We start from the raw sequence: 21,874 nt of genomic DNA, 5'->3' as shown, positions 1-21,874 counted from the left end.
GTGTATCCAGTATTACGTACACAAGACTGAATCCCTCCTAGCACCTACTGCAGCAACCCCATCAGCTTGTTCCACTGGAGCAATTAAAAGCAGAATACACCCAAAGGAATGCAAAGAATTCAGTGTTATATTGGATTAGTTTTAGTTAACTAATAAACAAGTAATGGCACTTCCAGAGTTTTGTCATCCAGTTACTTCCCAAATAGTCTTTAATCGTCTCATCTGAGTTTAGTATCAGCAGGCAGGAACATGAGACAGAAAATGGCATTAACATGTTTTTTTTTTTTCTCTGTTTTCTCTTTTGTTAATCTATGAGGTAACACACAATGTTGATTATTAAGAGCCTCATCTACACTGCAGAGTGGCTTCAGCAGTTCTGCAAATTGGCTATGTTTGAAGCTGTTAATTATGCAGCATAGTGCACTCCACAAAGGCAGAAATGAGCATGGCTTGGCTCAGTTCACAGAAAAATAAATTGTAAGAATTGGACCTCTGTTTGATTTGAATTCTTGCTTCACAGAGGACACGAACGTTGTGCACAATAGGCTTGGCAAGTACAAATAATTTAGTCTATTAAAAAAATCAGAATAGGTTCATAGTAAAATGGCATACATGGCAGAAAGCCTGGGGCTCTTGGGATTCTGCAGAGGTCTGGGGCTCATTAGCAGAGGGTGCTTTTTATCATTTTGTCTGACAAACATTTTAAATCTCAGCATCTTGTAAATCATAAGGAAGGGAGTTTTTATTTATTCCTTGCATTCACCAACTACACTTGTATGTATCTAGAACCATTTGCCAATGCTTTAAAGTTACTGTCTGGCTGCTGAAGAAGAAGAAGGCAGGATCTCTAACACATGTGCTGCTAATCTAACATCAATGCATATTGCAAAGGTGAGGGGAGGGTCTTCTTGTGTTTTAGGCTTAAAAAATGCATTTTTTTTAATGTAAATGTATGTGTAGGATGACAAATTATCACAAGATACTTTTATCTAAGGTTTCCATGTATATGTTAAGGAATTTACAAGTTACTGCTGCTTCTGAATCAGAACTGTAGATATTTATGCAATTTTCTCTTAAAGTACATAAACAGATAAACCATAGAAGACAGCTCGATAAATTGGAATGTTTCTTAAATCTCCTAGAAATACATTAAAATAAGGAGTTATTATGGTAAATAAATGACTGTACCTTTGTAGATACTGCAAGGCTGTAGCAATGTGACTTAATACCAGCTGAAAGATAATGAAAACAGTGTTGAATGTCCAGTGTGTCACAGTGATGAAAACTAAAATGTTTAAAATTCAGCTATATATATATATAAAAAAAAAAAAAAAAAAAAGAATAAATCTGGAACTTCAACTGTTATGTTTTAAACTGTTAGTGTAAGACAATAAGACGATTACTATATCAACCATAGAATAAGAGAACAAAGAGAACTTGATAGATTAAACATACTAAAATAACCAGTGTTAAAATCCTGTAACAATTTGGCGTCCTTTAAACTTTTTATCCAGTGGATGCGTTGATAGATCATGTTTAAAGTTTGGTGTTATTGACAGACAAAAAAGGCAATACTTGAGGAAAAACCTTAGCAGGACCATTCAAACTAATGCACAGCATTAGGTTTGTTATCAACAAGATGTATTGAAATGAGAACAAAGAACTACTGCAGACATCTTTTGCATGGGATTATTAAATTCACAGTTTGTCGTTGCTAATTTGTTAGTAGGCTTCAGTTGTTTGAGAAAGCTCATGCAAACTCATTTTGCAAAACTGATTATTAGATGAAATGCCCTCTGTCATTGCCACTGGAGAAATAGCTTTGAATCAGGGTTGTGTCACAAATGGAATTAGCTGAATGATCTCAGTTCAGTACCATTTACCTAACAGAATTATGAAGATTATGCTGACATAATGAATAGGTTCTCCTCAAACATATGTAGTCCACTGGAGATAATTGAAATTCAGTGTGGGGCTGTTGCCTTTCTTTGGTTAATAATGAAGAGCTTGGACTTTACTAAAGTCAGTCTTCAGGCTTTTATCAAAATGATGTGTTTTTTGTTTTTTTTGTAATTTGGTAAAGTTCAGCCTAGTGACACAGATGAGACCTGTTGGTTTTGGCATTCTCCCTTAAGTTGTCTTTTTAAGCAGATTTTGATAACTTCTGATGAAATCTATATTAACTAGGATCGTATGGTACATAGAGATAGTACGGAACTGAATCCTTTTTTGTATCTTACAAAGAATGTTATGTTTTATTGTCAGTGTTTCATAAGGAAGCCCAGGAACCAGCCTGTGTCGTTGATTCTAAGAATCCTTCCTGCCATTTTTTTTTCCTTTTGATTCATAGATTAGATATGTCACTTATATTCATCTTTGTAATAAATAATTTTCAGAACAATGTTCGTTAAAAAGTGGTACCAAAATGAAAGCCATTAATTGTCCCTCACTGTAAATTTCTGTTTGACCATATTGTTCTCAGAGCACTGTGAGAATTAAGAATATTTTTCTGTGGTGAGTCTTTATGGATGTTCAGTAGCACTGTGAATTATAAAATTCTTTAGCTCTTGGTGCTAGACCTTTTTGCAGGGTCATTTATTTGGAAAGAATTTCTTTTGGAATGTAAGAAATAATTTAGCTTGTGCAGTCAGCAATGCATTTGTAGCACTGCATGTAGGATGGACCAGAATCTTCAAATACTTTTCCTGTCAAAAAAGTGTCATGGTTTAGTATTTATCTTGAAAATGTAATTAAATAAATATTCATTCTTTTAGGGTGAAAAAGGAGATAAAGGAGAACCAGGAGCAGAAGGCATTCATGGAAGAGAGGTAAACTGAATGATACTAAAAGAATCAAGTTGAAAACTTTTAGGGGGATAGGCAAACAATGAATTTCAGACTTTGTGTAAGGAGAGTGACGGATTTAGAAAATGTATATGCCTGGAGAGTTAACATTCACAAGATGGTGCACAAGAAAAAGAGGTGCATTCAGTTGAGATACGAGGTCTTAGGCCTTAACATTTTATGGGAAAGGTGTCGGTAAGGATATGGAAGGTTCCATGATAAATCTGCTTAGAGTTCATGAGATAAGCTGAGTTCATGAGATAAGGCATGGATATTAAAGCAACATAGGATTGATGAGAAAAGAGGACATTTCTGGAGGCAAGGTAAAGCTAGGCCTGGGGCCTTGATTGCTGAAAAAGAAAAACAAGTGCAAAGACTGTTAACCATTCCTGGGTGAGTGCAATGGGTCATTCACTGTGCCATGTGGCTCATGCAATAGATAATTTGACTTAAAATTTCACTTATATTCTCTGATAGATTTCACCCACTATTTAGTTAATTGATCTGGTTCATATTTGAGCTGTGGTTTGAATCTAAGTTAAAAAAAAAAAAGATACTCCTGGTCATTGAGTTCACATCCAAGCTTGAACTTGAGCTAACACTATAGACGTGCCCAGTGATAACCGTTACTTCTGCCTGCTTTATTTTTGTATTTATTCCAAATATATTAAAATAAGAGGACAGAAAATCAGAGGTTTGTCAATGTAGTACTGAAATAGCAAACCAGCATGTTCTGAACAGCAAGATTTAAAAATAAAAATCAAGCTATCAATTTTCTTTATCCCCCTCTTCCCCTCCTGTCTCCTCCTTGACCTTAACTGGAGGTCAGCCTGGGTTTAAGTTTTGATAATGAAGGGTACTGTTGGCTTCCCAATTGCAAAAACATCACAACTGAACACAGAGAGCATCTCACAGAAGGATTGAACTTGTCTGTCTATATTCTTTGGGGAATGTCTGGCATTATGATGGAATTCTAGCCAACAATGAGATACAGGATTTGGGGAAAAAAAAAAAAAAAAAAAAAAAAGGCATAAAAAATGCTTTTCAGCAACATTACCAAAAGAGTGAAAGGTTCAACTTTCCACACCAAAATACTATGACAGCCTAGCTGTGCTTACTAAGAACACAGGCAATGCATGTGGTTATTTGCACTGAGCTATATATACAGTTTAAAGTTTTTAAAACAGCCTACTAGATCATCACCCTTTTTGTCACCTGGCTTTTTCCACACACTGTAGCCATAAAAATATGTTTTCCCTAGTTTAATGCTAGATGAATCAGACTATTTTCAGTGAATAGTGGATATCCTTCATGTGAAAACATGTACTATGTACTGAGCTGAAACTGTGTTTAGGTATTCAAAGAGGTATTCTCTTGTAGCCTGCCTGTCTGTAAAGGTGAACCATATACTTCTGTCAGGCATACATATATGCTGACAGCATGGAAAAACACATCTGTGTTTCTTTCCATAGCTCTGGGGACATTTCTGTGTTGGTCTTACACGATCTCCTTTACTACATGGGATCTTGTTCCATAAATCTTTTAGGATGAGTAAGGTATACCAAGTATCTGGTGAACTCTAGAACATATTTGACATTGTGGCATTGAACGTGTAAAATATCAAACCTTTATAATTCGGAAAGTTTAGTGAACTGTTGTAGTGTGTCAAAAAAAGTGGTGGATTATCATCATGGGAACTGTCTTTAAAATATTTTTGAAGTAGAATTGCACAAGGCAATATAACACCATTTTGTTTGAATCCACACATAATTCCTTTTTAACAACACAAATAAAATGCTTTGGATTCAGTTATCAGAGTGTATGGAGATGCCAGTCATTAAGTTTAAATTTAAAGGACTGTGTATCATTGACTCTTGGTTGCTATCAGTGTCTCTCAAACCCATTCCGCATACAGAAATGTAACATCTGATATTTCCAAAATAATCAAGTTAATCTGTTTATATGGTGTAATCTGCAGTGCTGTATAAAGAAAGCCTGAAAACTCTCAAAGCTGGTGGTATCGGCTGTTGGCAGCTGTTGTCTCTCTGGCTGGGGAGTGAGGGTTTCTGTACTCACAAATGAAGAACTTGAAAATGATGACTGAACATTTTGTCTTGCACAAATGGTAGAAACATATGCAAATTTATTTTAACCAAAATCAGGAAACAAGGTGTCACAGAAAAAAATTCCATTTATTTTTCTTTTTGCTGTTACTGCTTTTGTTTTCTTAGCTGTACAGAACATTCTTGCTAGAATGAAGTAAATGAGAGAAGGAAAACTAAACCTGATTTGTAGACTAGTTTTATGTAATGTTGAAGTCCCTCATCCCTCACAGATTGTGCTAACTGGGTCAGCTTATCTCATTCAGAACCAGGTTTGGATGCAGGAACTGTGAATATGTTTAACTGCTCTGCACATCTCCTAGATTATCACTCCACAAATCTGAGCCAAGATCTACAGTGCTGTTTCCCAGCCTGGGACATTATTCAAAATCCGTCTGACAACACAAATACTGACTATAAATACTAGTAATGCGGTTGCCATTGTTTTTAGCTTCTTAAGGAGTAGCTATAAATAACTTACATGTTACTAATGTAGTCTTCCTGGAGTATGTATTCACATTACATCTGTAAGCAGCTATTTGCCTGTATAATATGAACAGCCAATTTTCTTGAGTAGTGTCTCTTAAGTTTTATCCCTTGAGACTTTTATAGCCACTTGACATTAATAATGCCATCACTTGCAGTGTTATCACAGTAACAAGTGGATGTTCATGGATGCACTGTCTGAAAGAAATCCTAATAAATGCAGTTACTACTTTGTCATCCTTACATTCCATATGGAATAAGGACAAATTTCCAATACAAATATCCATGATACTATCCATGGAGTAAATCTAAGCAACATTCACACTTTTGAGTGTGAATTGAAAGAAAGTCTTTCCCATTCAAACGTCTAGACTCCTTTTGGAGTCATGTCATATTCTTGATGAGTGGTACAGATAGAAGGTGAATACCATGGGATACTACTACTTCATGTTTTGTAAACAAAAATGAAATCCTTTAGCAAAAGTAAGGAAGCCAATGAAGTTTTGTCATACCTCTTAGCATGTGTCATGCAAAGCTAGGGGAAGAGAAGTCTTTCTCGTAAACTTTTTAAAAAATAAAAAAAAAAAAAAAAAAAGAAAAGAAAAGAAAAGAAAATCTGCTGCATAATCCCTACACCCTCAAACCAGCGGATTAACTAAGTATTTTTCTTCTCCTATCAGGAATGTTGGTACTCTTAAGTGACTGTTTAAAAACTCTTCTACATAAAATATCATTGCTCTTTACATACTAATGTGAAAGGACAGACCTGTGAAGTTCAGTGAGCAATGAGAAAATCACAGGTTTTCAGTGGAAAGAAGGTAAAATGTACATGTACTGGGTTTTTATATTTATATGTGTTGTGGTTTTTTTTTTATTTTGTGAAAATCAGATCAGAAATAAGAATATTTTCAAAAGGACCCAGTGGCTTGATGTAATGGTAACAGTCATTTACCATCACACCCTCATAGCTTTTCTGTAATTGTAATCTTGAACTGCATTAGTATTAACACTGAAAGGAAATACTTGGATGGTAAGTGAAGAATCCTATTGTTTCAAGTGTGAAACTGGTAATGTTATTTAATTAAATCTAGAGTCTCAGAATTCCGTTAGGAGCAAAGGTTTAAGGAGACAGTAGGCATTGTTTGGGATTCAGAAAATCCTAAAAGTGTAACAATTTGAATTTTTTTGAATGACATTAACAAGAAAAGATCAATGGCAATATTTGAAAGTACATGATGTATAAACTGAAAAATAGGATATTACTTGGAGCTTTGAAAATACTACACTGAATTAGAAAAGTGATTGCAACATATTCAGCTTTGTGTTGTACAGTTGACTCTGAAGCTGTTGCCTTAATTAAGATTTTAAGACCATTTTGTGGAGAAAACATGTTTTTGTTGTCTTAATAATGAGAATATTTCTAAGTTTTATTATTCCATAGGGATTTTTAATTTGATCCATAACAATTTGGTTCCACACTGTTAGTGGTTGGATTGTTTACTGTATTTCCAGTGCTTTAGGTAGTATGTCATGCTGAGACATTTTAGCCTGGTGTGAGGTTGAACCACTTAATGCAGGCCAGGGACCTGTGCAAGGAAGTTTTCTGCATCCAGCAATAAAAACATTTGTAAATAATGAATAATACCTTTCCAAACGGTTCTCTTTTAGACTGGAAAACCTATTCTCCTCAGAATATGATGCCAATCTTGCAGCATTTTTCATAGCCTCATGTATGCTGTGTAATATTTGTTGCACAAAGTGCATCTCTAGCAGGCAAGACGTGGCTGCTGCTCAGTTGGGATCCAGCTGATCTTAGCACTTTTTCTTTGTGAAGAGCACCTGTTGTCAGCTGGCAGTACATTTTACCTGTTTCTTCTCCTTTCTGTGGTGATGTATAAGCACTGGATGCTTCTCTGAGTGAAAATTTTCAATGTATGATACAGTTTTCTCAGGCTTTAGTGAACCTGCTAGGTTCAGTCAGAATTCATCAAGCATTAGGGAATAAAAAGCATGTTTTACTTGGAGAGGACATTTAGCATAATATTGACAATTTTCCTAAAATTTCTGAAGAAAAGAGAGTTTTATTATTGATAAAAAGTTATTAACAAAGTTAACAATTCAGGTTTTTTTTTTTTTTTTCAGAATCCTGATCAAACTTGTGTCTGTTATTATGGTAAACATTTGTCTCAGGGTGGGAGTTTAATGGACTTCTCAAATATTTCCCAGCTCTGGATAAGTAACTAATGGCAGATGAGAAAATTATGTAGGCTCATGTCATCTAAGAGTACTGGTGAGGTTTGTGTTGTGGCCGATAGCTGTCTTTTCATACTAGTAGTTAATCAGGCTTCAATGAACTGTTAAACGGAATCCTGGCTCCTTTGACACCCTTGGTCCCTGTGGTTCTCCAGTCCTTGTGGAAACACTTCAGTCTAGTTGCCTGTTGCCAACAGCATAAGCCTCAAAAAATCTGGCAGCTCTGCAGCAGTTTCCCAGTAAGCTTTCTTTACTTACCCTAGCTTTCTTTAGGCTTCTGGGTTTGCTCCAAAGTAGCTTATTGTCAGTCTATTGTTGAAAGTCCTCCTCAGACTGCCCTGGCCTGTCATTCCAATCCCTCCATTTGGGCTGTGGTGTTTTTAGCACAGTGATTGCCAGCTATTTGGTCTCAGCTAGAGAGGTGCCTGCTCATTAAACCCTTATAAATCCCTGGTGTGGCTTTCAAACCCAGCTGAACATCACAGTGTCAAGGTTAAAAGCAAGAGACACAAGTCTGCACAAAATCCAATTTACAGAAGCAGACTCCTTAAAATTACAGGATTCTTCCCTCAACCTGTGCAAGTACCCATGGCTGAGTTTTCCTTTAAATATAACCTCCATAGGTTATATAGGAGTGCTCACAAAAGGTACATACATATTTCATGTTGCTACTGTTTTTTGATGAAGTTAGACAACACTCCTATGGGCTACAATTCCTTCGTCGTGTAGTTTTTCAGGTACTGCAGGCATATGGGATATGAATCCCAAACACAAGCAGCAAACTATGAAATCCTCTGTTCTCTTCATCATCTGTCCTTTTTACTAGTAATGGTAGGAGTACTGCTTTGTGGAACATCATGTTGTCACAAAAGAATTGCAGTCGAGACCACTTGGCTTAGAGGAAAATGTTCAGTTCCCTTTTCTCTCAAATTCTTTTACTGTTCTGATCTTATCCAAATGACTGAAACCATAGGAACTGAAAAACTGTTTAGTTTTCTGGCTCCGGTTACACCTGACACTTCTAGCGAACAAATAAAATGTTCTCAGACTTGGTAAGGAAAATATTTATCAGATCACTAAGTAAAGTTATTTTCTCTTCTCCATGGAACTCCAGAGCACAGCATGCATTGTGTGAGATTGTCACTGGTCTAAAAGGAAAATTCAAACAGAAAAACTGTTGGCTTCTTATGCCAGTAGTGCTGGGCTACCATTAATAAAATTCTGTCATTTGAAGAATTCACAAAATCATGATCCTTTTCACAGTTTTAAGGCACAGTTGTTGTTTTGTAATTGTTTTCTTCTTAATCCAGTTGAGTTTGTAGGCTGTTTAAGACTCCTGTAAACTATTATCAGTGAAAATCCTAGTTAAAGGTTTGTCAACCAGTATGAAAACTTCTCCCTTAAATTTCTTCCACCAGAAGAAATATCACCATCATCCCCTTCTAAACAAAGAGTCTGCCCCTAGTTTACTCTTTCCCCTGCTGGCCCCAATTTTGCTGACTTTACACTTTTACTGGTATTTGTGAAATACTTGTTCCAGTAATTTCTCTCTTGGTCAGCAATTCAGTTACACTCATACCCCTGTCTTGTTATAGATAATGTTTCTCATTTTTGCAATTTTTCATGTTGCTATCTTGTTACTATTAAGTCAGCATATCCCAATGCTTACTGTGCATTTTGGCATCCAGAGAGAAACCCTGATATAAGTTTATTTTGACCTGTAGAAAAACTAAGCTGTAGTCTTTACAGCTGAGGAAAGGTAACAGATGCGAACTGTTCATGAAGAGTTTTTATAAGTTCATGAACTCACAAATGTTTATTATTGTATTGTTATGAAGAAGCCAGAATTAGACCAGGATAAAATTCAGCAATTCATTTACCTTTTGTCATGCAAGTTGTTGAAATTTTTACTTAGTTCTTGAATTTCTGACAAATCTGACTATGGACTCCTTAGGTCAATAGAAAAAAACTTACAACACTGGCCTTTTCCTCCTACAATGTTGTAGAAAATGAGCTTTTCTAATTTAAAGCCTAATCTAAAATCATCCAAATGATATCTGTTTAGATAACCATATCCACTTTGCTGAAGCATCCTGTTCTGGTCTCTGCCAGAGACAGGATACTGTACTGTACTGTATCGAAGCAGCTACAGATTTTACACAGCACAGGAATTCTTATTTCTTATGTCATCTCAGAGACAGTCAACAGCAGCTAACCCTTGGAGCTGCTTTAAAAAGGGTGGTTGAAATGAAGAATAGGCATGATATAGTACCAGATCTGTTTTTCCAAGCATTTGTAATGTCTGGAACTTATTAAGATAATAATATCTTTAAAAGAAATATAAGGTGATGAAGAATGGGAAATACTTCTACTGGGATAACTTTGGGGGATTTTTTTTTTTTTCTTGATATTTCTTTTCTGTGGGTATAAACTGCAAAGGAAAGCTAATTCAGTATTGTAAAATAAAAATGTTATGCAGAAACCTTCCCAGGTACTCAAAAATCACACTTCAAACACTGTAAATCTTGTTGTCAAATATATAGGTTCCCCTTGTCCCCTTGTTCCCCTTATGTGAGGTTGACTTCTGTGGTCATCATCTCTGCATCATCAGCTGTCAAACTGCATGCCTTACCGAGGTCCACTGCAGGAACACTACTAAAAGCTATAAACACATAAATTAGGAAAAAAATGATGTTCATAGTTTGACAGTGCATGGCTTCAGTTCAGTATCTTTTGTTTGCAGTTGTCTTTTCAATAAAGCCACACACACATATATCTCCTCCTCTGAGTTACAGATTTCTTTCTATCTTCCTCTGTTTTTTTTCTCCTCTGTAAATACACCACCTTAGAACTATTCCTTGAGCTCAAGCCTATTGTTGCACTGCTGATTCACTAATACTAACGTTGAAACGGATCCCTACAGTTTGCATACCTGAAAAATCCCTAAAGTGGCTTTCAGAACAGGGAATGTATTATGCAGTCTTTCATAAGCAGGTGAAAAGTAAAATGTAGTAAATGGAGATAATATCAAAACTATTTCATAAATATGCAAATCATAAAAAGAAAGATTTTTTTTGGCTTGGTTTTTGAATCCATCTGCCTATTACATTTTTAAGTTCAAACAGCAAAACTACTTCTGATTTAACTATTACATACTTGGCAAGCTTAATAAAGGACAAATCAAAGCTAAATCAGGGGTATTTACAACAACCACAAATTTAATCCAAAGTGGGTACTTAAATGCTCATATAGTTCTAAATGATGTTCCTTCCAGATGGTGAATTAATGTAATTTTAGCAGGAAGTGGAGTTGCACAAATATGCAGTATTTAGAACACTCACTGATTTAATGTTTCTGTACCCACCAAGGCACAGATGTTGCTTATCATTTTCATGCCAGTTGTCTCTATCTTTCCAATTCCTGCAAAGCAAGGAACAGAGTTTGTAAGGGCAAAAAGGGGGCTGGGAAGAACTTAAGTTAGTAAACCCTTATTCAGATGTAGATGAATCATTTCTATCCTTGACCTGCTTAACCTCCACAATAATAATGATGTTGGCCTACTTCTGAACTATCTAATTGTGATTCGGTCCTATATTGCCCACGTTATTGATATTTGGTTTCTAAATAAAATCTTTGAACTCATAGAGCTTTCTCTGACTCGCATCATCAGTGTTCTCCTGTGGCATGTCTCTAAAACATTGATCAGAGGGAAAGCACAAGACAGAGCTCTTGGCTTAAACAAAAAGTAGTTCCTGTTAGGTTGTTCCAACATCAGAAGCAAGGTTATTCCATATTGCAGAGCGGCTTGAATATTTCAAAACCTCTTGCTTTTTCCATGTGTTTTGCAGCAAGGAGAAGACAGCAGAGATTAGGAGGGATAAGAGTTTTTCTTTCTGGGTTGTTTCTGGCGGCATGTTAGTGGAATAACCATGTTGTGAAATTACTGCATTTGCAATGTATAAGAGCAGGTAATGTTTTTGGATTCTCCAGCTGAAGGCAGAACTGGGGAGAGGTACAAAGGACTTGATGATTTCTGTAATTCCCTTCTCAAACACTGGTGAAAATTAGAGTATTTGAGAATATGGGAGTTGCTCTGAGGTGAACCCTGCTGCAGTTCACCAGCTCAACATTGCTAACTGAAACACAGAAACCACAATGCTCTGTCCACCTCTACCATTCCCAATTTTGGCATAGTTTAAGAGAATGTGCTGCGGGACTGGCATTTTATTTATCTTTGTTAAATGCACAAGATATGTACCTACTGAGACCTCAAAAGAATTTTGCATTCCTACATGTTACTTGCCATAAAGGGGCACAGTCAAGGTAGAAGAGTTTAGCTTTGTATGTTTAATTCTCTGTTGAAGACACGTGGTCTTTGGTAGATGTGTCTCTGTTCACAAAATAATGAAAATAAATAATTTTTTATTTTTGTTATATCTTAATATTTTAAGGTTTATTTGGTTAGTATATACCAATTTACAGCAATAGAGGATTTTGTCCAACAGTTTCCAAGGATGATAACAAATATGCATTCTTCTTTTTTGCCCAGGGACTCAAAGGTGACCCTGGTAGTCCTGGTTTGGCTGGTCCCAAAGGAGAAAAGGTACTTTTTAAACAACAACAACAAAAAAAAACAACTTGTAAAGTTGTATGTATATGATATGTGAACGTGCGTGATATTTCTTCAATATTTAATACACTGCCTTCACTATGTGTGATAAACACACACTGCTGCTGTTTGTCTAGCATAAGGATTGAAGAATGTAAGTACAGACTAACTGTAAATAAGGAAGGCAAGCACTCTTTATCACTACAGAAGGAGGCGAATCTTCTTTTGAAAGCAATTCAGAGCAGGAACATAAATTACATATCCTGAATTGCTCTCTTGGTGCTCTGATTTGCTCCCATTGATTGCACCTGAAGGTCTTGCAGTGAGATTCAGACCTCAAAAAGCTAATTCTGTGAACATTTTACAGTCAGATGTCTTTACGTATAGGAGCAGTCACACTGACTTCAGTGGCCACAATATGCATACAAGTGGAGGCTTGTAATTTAACATGTGCAAATCTGTTTGCAGGATTGCTTTTTGTAAACTTTGAATCACTTATGCAGAGGTCTATCTGGTGTTATTTTTGGCTTTGTTGTCTCATTTAGTTTGGATATTAGGAAAAACTTGTTTATTGAAAGGGTTGTTAGGCATTGGAATGGGCTGCCCAGGGAAGTGGTGGAGTCAACATCCCTGGAGGTCTTTAAAAGATGTTTAGATGTAGAGCTTAGTGATATGGTTTAGTGGAGGACTGATTAGTGCTAGGTCAGAGGTTGGACTAGGTGATCTTGGAGGTCTCTTCCAACCTAGATGATTTTGTGATTAGGTTTTTTTTTTTGTTTTTTCGGTTAACCTATGCAGAATTGTCTGTATCTATGGAATTGCTGAAATATATATATATATATATCTTTACTACTATATTTTCGTAACCAGAGAATGTGTGATGACTATAATGAATTTACTTAAGCTATGGTGCATATCCTCTAAAATGCCTAAAGGTTTAAAATATATAACTAAAGAGATTGTTCATTTGTTTACTGTCCTATTTTAACCAGGGAGATGTGGGACCACCAGGACCAATGGCCTTAAGTGTAAGTACACATAAAAAAAGAAAAAAGGAAATCTCTCAGAAATGCTGCAGTTTGTAGCTAATTTACAAAGTAAATACTTCCATTATTAAATTTAAGAGCCAGGCCCCTCTCCTTTAGAATGCAACTACATTTTCAGTATGAATTGTGAAGGAGGGAAAATGGAAATTTATAAATGTAAAGAAAATAAGCATATTTAAAGCTTCTTGTTTCCCACTAAGTACTAGCAAGAGTAAATTCACTTGATATTATTAGTGAACAGCATTCTTCAGTAAAAGCTTGCAAGAATAATTAGTACTTTTTAAGATATTGTAATTATTCTATTATCTGGTTGTGTTATTATGAACTTTGACTACAGTGTCACATATATGACACAGTATTATATATGTGGCATCAAAATGTTCAAATTTGAGGTACAGGACCTTATTGTCAAAAAGTTAAGGATGGGAGACGGATAGAGGTGAGTATTCATGTATATGGCCATGGAGGTCAGCACAGGTGGACACTCAGCACTTCCACAAGCAGCACCAGCACCAGCAGCCTTGTCCTGTTACTCTCTGGTTGATCAAAATGAAGGTCTGGTAATGGGAAATCTGTATGCAGCATGCGTCCATCCCTCCAGTAGCTGGGCGTACATTCAGCCTGCCCAGTATTTGCCCCTCATCTTAGTCTTTGCCTAGTGACTGGCACCCAGACATTCCCTAGATTTGGTTCTTCCACTAAACATCCCATAATAATTCTTGTGCAATACCAAAATGCATTTCCACTGCATCCTGTAAAGTGTCTGATACCCCTACATGGTAACACCCTCAGTCTGAAAAGCCCTCTGGAAAGCTGCTCCTGTTGACTCACTGTGTGTTCATATTCTTCCCAACCTCCTACAGTTAGTGACTGCTTCATGTACATGGTTTATGTTATTATATGCTATTTAATTCTGATATAATATCATAGTCTGTTCCCTTTTGAAGACAAACTACATGTATGACCCTTTAATTAGTTGTCACTAAAACACTGTTTTCCCCATTTGACATGGATTTTGTGGTGATAAAGTGATAACAGAAATTTACATATCCAAATGCTGTTCTAGAGGAGGGGGTGAAGTCTCCATTTTTTATTGTGTACAGAACAAAGTATTTTGAATCGGGATTACAATTTTTACTTGTAGGTGCAAAGTATATTCCAAAATCTTTGATCATGCATTTTTAGCTTCTATAATTAGTATAACTAGTCATGCTATTAAATGCTTTATTAATTGCTTCCATCAGTTCATGAAAAATGTGAATTTTTCTTCCTCTAATATCATCCCTGTAAGATTCAAAGTGTGTTTTTAAAGTTATGAACATTCAGTAACTACCTTCTTAACCACACAAAGCAATTGCAGCACTAAAGGGAGAAGTTTACTGCAACCACAAAACTGAGAATTTATAGGTTATAAATTGGAAATTAACATGGGCTCCATATAACTCTGGGAAATAGAATTCATTCTTTCCTGAAACATATTATGCACTTCTGGTTTCTTGCATTACATAACAATGCTGCTACTGATAATTAAAATAATTTTAGTAGTGTCTTAATTGTACACTATTTGAATTTTGATGATTCAAAGGAGACAGGTGATAATAGTTGAGGATAATATATGCAGCAGTATGAAGCATTCTTTATCAAAAAAAAAAAAATGTTTGGAGTTTGTCATTTCAAATACTTTCAAATTTAGTTGTTTACATGTTGTGATTTTGACATCTATATAATCTTTGTATCTTACAAATGACCAGACATAAATAACAAGCACAGACTGAAAAGAAAAAAAGTAGTGTCACATTATCATGATGGAATATCACTTACTAGATTCTTACACAGAACATTAATCCAGCCACTTAGTTTCTTTTATTGTTTCTACAGTTTTCAGAGGGGGGATAAAAAAAGCAGACAAGTACCATCCTTTCTTTCTTTATAGAAAAAGTCTGTATATCAGACTCCAGAAGTTTTGAAAATTCTGTTACTAACTGATTTATTCCCTTTCTTGTAACTTACCCACAAAAAAAGAGTGAGATTAGACATAATGATTAGCTGTCTTTCAAGTATCAAGAAAAGATTTCTTGAATATGGATCTAAGACAGTTTCTGTGCAAAGATCTGATATATATGGGTGCAGCAGAAGATAAAATTTTGAAGATTCCATGACCTGTGTATTAGTTGTATTCTGGCTAGATAGTGCTACAGACAGTAGATGATGTTTTTAATTTGCTTGCAACGATCTGTGCCCCAGGCGTGTACAAAGACTAAAGATAAATGCTCCCTAGAACTTTCCAAGGTTTATAAAGCTTTATAAGCTTTATAAAAGTAATACATTTTGTCTGATCCAAGTGATTCTTTTCACAAACTGAAATGAGAATGGGCCTCTCAGTAAGGACAATCCGTGTGGGTGACAACAATTGATAATGATGTAAAAGAGTGGCAGAAATGAAAACTCCTGAATTCCGAGGCTATAGTTCTACAGCATATGAATAGCTCTACCCCAAGAGTCAGTGTTATGAACTACTTCTAAATTCATACGGTTCTGTTGTCTTCAGTTAAAATTGTGTGCACTTAGCTTTCTTAAGAGTCATATTCAGAGGTTAGTAGTGTGTTATTGAAAATCACAAGCTGCTTTCAAATTGACTGAACTCAGTCTTTCTCTACATTAAGTGATCCCTTTTCATAAAATGGGCTGTCAAAGGATTACATTTCTTTCATTACAAAATGCTGCGCAACGTTTCAGGTCAGTCAATTCAGGCATAGCAAGATGGCAGTGCATTGGTACAGCCACTGATGGTTGTCGTCATACTTAGGGAACGTTTTAATTTCATACAAAGGAAACATTTAAATTTTAAGAAAAGCAGGCACAAATCTTTAGAGGGTTGTTAGTAACTGAAGTACTGAAATATTTTTTGTAGCTGTCAACTGATAGAAGAGACAAAACCGTGTGTGAATAAGTTGAGCAGTTTGAAGACAGATTACAACACTGTGGGAATATATGGCCCAGCAGGAAGTCTTTCTCTCTCTGCCATTGTAAATAGTCATGGGTTTCTGTTGGCAAGAACTTAAAGATGATGAATGACATGAATTGTGGTGGCTAGGGGAAAATCCATTCTTCAGAGTTGTTTTTTTATTTGTGTGACTTCTGTGTGGTCATGACTTTTACAATATATAATCAGGAAAGGGAGATGTCTTGTCTTGCTGTGAATAAGTAATAGGTCAGATAATATCAAGGTTCACGTGTCACTGAACAAAAACTTACTCTGTCAGGACCATTTATGTTGTTACAGCCAAAATGTGACATCAGTGTTTCAGTTATGAGTCTTGTTAAATCCGAGTTTTAAAATGTTCCACTTGTTTCAGACTCAAGCATAATATTGTAAATTTATATCATTATCATCATTTTTAGTTTTTCCTAATGTTAAAATGATTTATTTATTTTTTATCAAAACGCAAAATGAATTATTATGTTGTGGGACAGGGAAGGAAGAGAGGTGATAATAATGATGCGCTAACATTGTTAGAGCTAAGTCCAGAATGCATTTGGATATGGAGGGAGGAGATATTCAAAATGACTTGGTTTGGTCAAGCTAGGAGGCTGGGCCTGGGTCATCTACCTTCCACCTCAGCACAAAGGCCATGTTGATACATGTAGGAAATTACAGTGTTACAGAGTTCCGCTGCCCTGTATAGCTCCTTCATTCATAATCATTTCCACAGAAATTACCCAGTGGTGGAATAAGCTAGAGAAGCTCTGCCATTCATGCCAGTCTCAGGATGAACTAGAGTATCTGCAGGGCTGTGCAGGGCCAGAGCATTCTCCTCACATGCAGGCCTGTACCACAGTCCTGTCCCCATTACAGGGAGCATGAACCTGACAAAAAGGCTGAGGCTGCTTCACTGCAGTGATTCCCAGACTGCTTAGTCATTTTTAATCCATGCCCAGTTGTTTGTAGGTAATCTGCAGAAACAAGTAGCCATAAGTAGTAGGAACTGTGAAAGTCTAAAGGGTGTGAGTGATTCATTGTCTCAAGGGGCTCAGGAATTCCTGAGGAGTACTAAATCATGTACTGCTCTGAAACACAGTGAGATCTCTGCCCACCAGCATGAAAATATACAGGATGGAATGAAGTTATTTGTCTTTAGAGGAAAAATCTGATGGTGTTTTAATAGATAGATATAGCCGTTGTAGCCTCTAATGAATGAGGGATACTCCAACATAGTATGGACGGCAGAATTCATAAATACCCAACAACTGTAACAACCTATCAGGCAAATGAGCATATGCTAAACTGTGAGAGGGGAAATGATGCTGTGGCTTTTTGAGAACCATTTTTTTTTTTTTTTAATCAGTTTGAAATTGAAATTTCATAGATCAGAAAGTGCATTGCTTTGAACAAAGCACTTAGAGATGAGTTATCTTGTTTAATGTCATTTAACGGTAAATCTCTACCAAAATGCTAAAGCATGCACACTTAACAAAATGTCTTACAGTAATAACAGGGAGTTCAGAAAGAAATTAAGTATATGCCTGGCTGTTTCTGTAGTTAATAGAGTTGGGATTAGAATCACAGCCCATGTGTTTCAGTATGGTTTTTTAAGGCAAATATGGAAAGTCCTGTTAATACAATATCATCATTCTTGCATGATTAGTTAGAGGGGGAAAAAAAAAAAGAAATGGCATTGTAGTGCAAAGTACGCTCAGCTGCAAAAAGAAATAGATTAAAAAAAAAAAAAAGGCTTTATGTAGAATCCTAGTGAAATTAGTAATTACAGGAAGTTTTAAGTATTTGATTCATGCATTATTCATACAAATAAATTTTAGTGGCACTAAATTTGACACATATGTGCATATTTAAGTATATTTAATGCGGCTTTAAAGTTTTTATGTTTCCATGGAGTCAATTAATATTACGAGTTGAGATACACATATTTGTCTCCTCAGTTCTGGTAGCAGTTTTATAGGAGTAGTCCCAAGTCATGATTGATTCTCATCCTATACTTCTGCAGTCTTTAATTTCTCTGGTATTTTAACTTTCTGAAATGCTCTATATGTACTAGATCTCTTTTCTTCAGTATTTTTCAAATTTCTTATAGCGCAAGTTGGGAATATATTCTGAATTTTTCTCCCTAATTATACTTTCTTTATGCAGTAACATGATTAGTTTTTAAAAGTGTAAGTTCCCTGATAAATTGTGTCATAATTGAGGAGCCTTCAAAGAATAAGAGGCAGAGATTATACTGTTCTGCTGGGCAGTTTTGTCAAAAAGTGATGTTTGGTTTGAGAAGCTAGCGACTGTTTTCTGAAGTGACACAGCTGGCTAAGCAGCTCCCTCTCTCTCTGGTATCCACAGCTTAAGCCTGTGCATGTCGTGTCAGAAGAGTGACAGGTGAGGGAAGGTAGCGCAGCAATCTCTTGTAAAATATATGATAACTATTCCCCTCGACACTCGATACGCTGCTTTTAGTTCCTGAGGAAAATGAGTGTCCGTCTGTACGTTCCTGTGAACCTATCCCTTTCAGGAGTTATAAAATAGTCATCCAGATGGCACCAAGTGTTTACGCAGAAGCCAAGGCTTAAGTCGGCCACAGACAGCAGTACCCAAGACTTGCTTACTAAACAGATAGTTGGAATGTTGGCTCCCAGGGCTGGTTAAATCGGGCCAAAGGAAGCTGGGGCACAAGTGCAGCGTGAGCCGTCTGCAGGGGGAAGCTGCAGGTCCAGGCCCAGGCAAGTTCTGCAGTCACTTTTGGCCATTCCCTCAATAAACAAACATCAGCAAGGGGTTACTCAGCTTTCCTCTCATAGCTTCTGTAACTATTTGTGTAGAGCTCAAATTGTAATTCATGCTCTCCAGTACTTGCTAGGAAATACCTTCACATATTCAATTATAGTATAATTTTTTGGCCTTTATATGGACCTCTGAAGAGGTAACATATTGCATCCCCACATTTTTTCTGTTATAATCAGCAGCAGCATTTCAGATGGTTCTTCCTGAAAAATCATGTACAAAATTTTACTTACTTCGACTCCTGCAAGCAATTTGTGTCTCACACTGAAAAATAAAACATGTCCTGGAGATAACTTGTGTTACTTAAGACGGGACATACACTCCCACCCACACCTATCATTAGTAAGTGTCTCAACTAAAGTTATCCTCTCATTCTTTTCACATAATGACAGGAACTAAAGGAGAGCAATACAAGGTAACTAAAGAAAGTATAGACAGAAAATCATATTTGCATTCTAATTATTTAATTATAACAGAAAATCATATTTTCATTCTAATTATTTAATTATAATAATATTTAATTTAATAATAATAATTATAATTTTCATATATAGCCCTCTATGAAAAATCTGAATTTCAACTGCTTGAGCTCTTTACTGGGTGTGTATTAACTTCATAAAAATACCAGTTTAGTTCTTTTACATTAGATATAATGATCTTTAATTCTCACAGTATAACTTACAAATATTCATTTTTTGTGAAATGCTTTTTAAGTATGGAAGCAGATCCTATTAAGATTACCCTACTTGGTGAAACAAGATGTTTTAGCAATTTCAATCTGTCTTCTGTGTGCAGTAATACTGATACTGAAAGCACAAGTGAAAATTCATGTCTTGGCCTCACAGAAGATTTATGTTTTTCAAAAATTCACAGTCTCCTAAATTGGCATGAATAGAATTTATATGTCCTTCATTAGAGGAATGATTAGAGAATAGTCCCATATGCTTTCCTATTCACAGCAGACATCAGTGTAAAGAATCTTTTCAAATTACTCCTCAGGAATTTAAATGATACTTTCTTTTCTTAGCAGATAGACCCAGGTCTATTAAAAGTACTAGGTTCATAAAGTGTGAACTTCTGTGAAATTAGTCTTCCAATTTTCCTTTGAAATTGTCTCTGGAGCAAAATAAATTTCAGGTGAAGTTACCAGAGAGAATTACAGAAATGAGATCAGTGAGAATATACTTTGTTTGCATCAGTAATAAATTATCATAAATAAAAATAAAAAATTCTGATCATGTTTTCTTACAGCCTGAAATTTTTACTGCTAAATGCTGTCTCCTCTTCCACAGAAGTAAGCAGTCCGATAGCAGTATGATTATTGCAGTATGATTATTGCAGTAGCAGTAACAGGCCAAAAACGGGGTTAAAATATTTCAGCTTGCCAACCTAACTTAATTTAGTAAGGATGTGAAGGAAGGTTACATTTGGAAATGTTGATGATATATACAAATGTTGCTGATGGCAATAGCCCATTCTTACAAGGGAGGAAGGCACTGGTTTCCCCACAACATGCAGTAGAAACGAGCCAAAGAGAAAAATACTCTCAAAACATGTTAAAGAGTCACAGTGAAAATCATGACCTGCAGAGTAGATCTATGATCTGGTAACACATCCAGATTGGAAGACTTTAAGACTTAATTGAACGGTATCTGGATGCATCTTGTCTGTTTTTTTCTGCATAGCTGGGGCATTTTTGCCTAAGTACAGCAGCAGCAGTACCGTCCATCAGAAGAGCGGTATTTGGACAGGTGGGGAATGCCATTTGGTTCTTTCAGGCTGGAGCAGGTTACCATGATCACATGTTCTGTTACTTCAGGAATCAAGTCACTTTTTACTGTACTATTGATTTGCGCAATTTTATACTACTCTATTTGTGGACTTCTCAGAGGGATCATCATAAACCTAAATCCATCAGTGTGATGGTTTTTCTTTATCCTAGTGAGAACTGTGTCTTGAAGAACTAGGTCAAGTCTCTGCAGTGGGAATTGCCTACCGATTTGCTTGTAAAAAATAAAAATTCTACTGTGATTTTTTTTCAGTGGAACTATACCAACTGTAGCCAAATAATGTATATTATAGCCGAGTGTTTTTAAAGTAGCAAGTTTTATGATTATAAAAGCACATGTTCAAATGGCAAAAAATGACCTGTTCTTACGTTACCACGTGTTGTTTCTACATACCTAATCAAGTTTTTATCTGTGTCTTTGCTTGACTTGTCTCATGCACTTTCTCCCTGTCTAGCAACATTTATACAGTAAAAAAATGAGGTCACTTATATGCTGTAATTTGAAAGGCACAAAATTGGATGAGAATAGTTTATGTATAGAATACAGAAAACAGTCTGTAAAGTATAATTTTTTCTTGTGTGCGCATGCTTTAATTATACCTTTCTTCTTATTGTTAGCATCTATATACCATCTCTAATTTGTGTAGAGAAGGAAAGTCTTCTATGCTCAGAATCTATTTCAGCAGTGCAACTTAAGAGTGCATAAGGCGTCTGTCTAGCCTGCTTCAAAAACAATCAGCTACATTTTGAAGCAACTTTCAGAAGACTAAAAATACACTGACTTGTAAAATGTTGTTTTAAACATGCTTTTAGTATCAGACATAAGCTTTCAGAGGAAGTAATACAAATAACAACTTTAAATAATTTCAGTCTTCCACTTCAGCTGTTCTATTTTGTGTTGGTTTTTAATTCACCAAGAGGTCACAGTAAACATTTTGCTTTTGTTCACGATGTGTTCTTA

At 35.9% G+C, this 21,874-nt stretch overlaps 1 protein-coding gene across 6 annotated transcripts in view; it reads left to right on the top strand.

Moving 5' to 3' along the window:
* Positions 1 to 21,874, top strand: part of COL19A1 (collagen type XIX alpha 1 chain) — a 202,462-nt gene that overhangs the window by 90,897 nt on the left and 89,691 nt on the right. For all 6 annotated transcript variants that reach the window (XM_084284378.1, XM_084284379.1, XM_084284377.1 and 3 more), the window contains 3 exons: positions 2,775 to 2,828; positions 12,234 to 12,287; positions 13,286 to 13,321. In XM_084284378.1, the coding sequence (XP_084140504.1) occupies positions 2,775 to 2,828; positions 12,234 to 12,287; positions 13,286 to 13,321 (144 nt within the window). The remainder of the gene's footprint in view (positions 1 to 2,774; positions 2,829 to 12,233; positions 12,288 to 13,285; positions 13,322 to 21,874) is intronic.

This window comes from Netta rufina, assembly GCF_964035555.1.
Source record: "Netta rufina genome assembly, chromosome: 3".
NCBI lineage: Eukaryota > Metazoa > Chordata > Aves > Anseriformes > Anatidae > Netta > Netta rufina.
The sequence above is the reverse complement of the archived record's forward strand: the minus strand, read 5'-3'. Positions and strand labels throughout refer to the sequence as shown.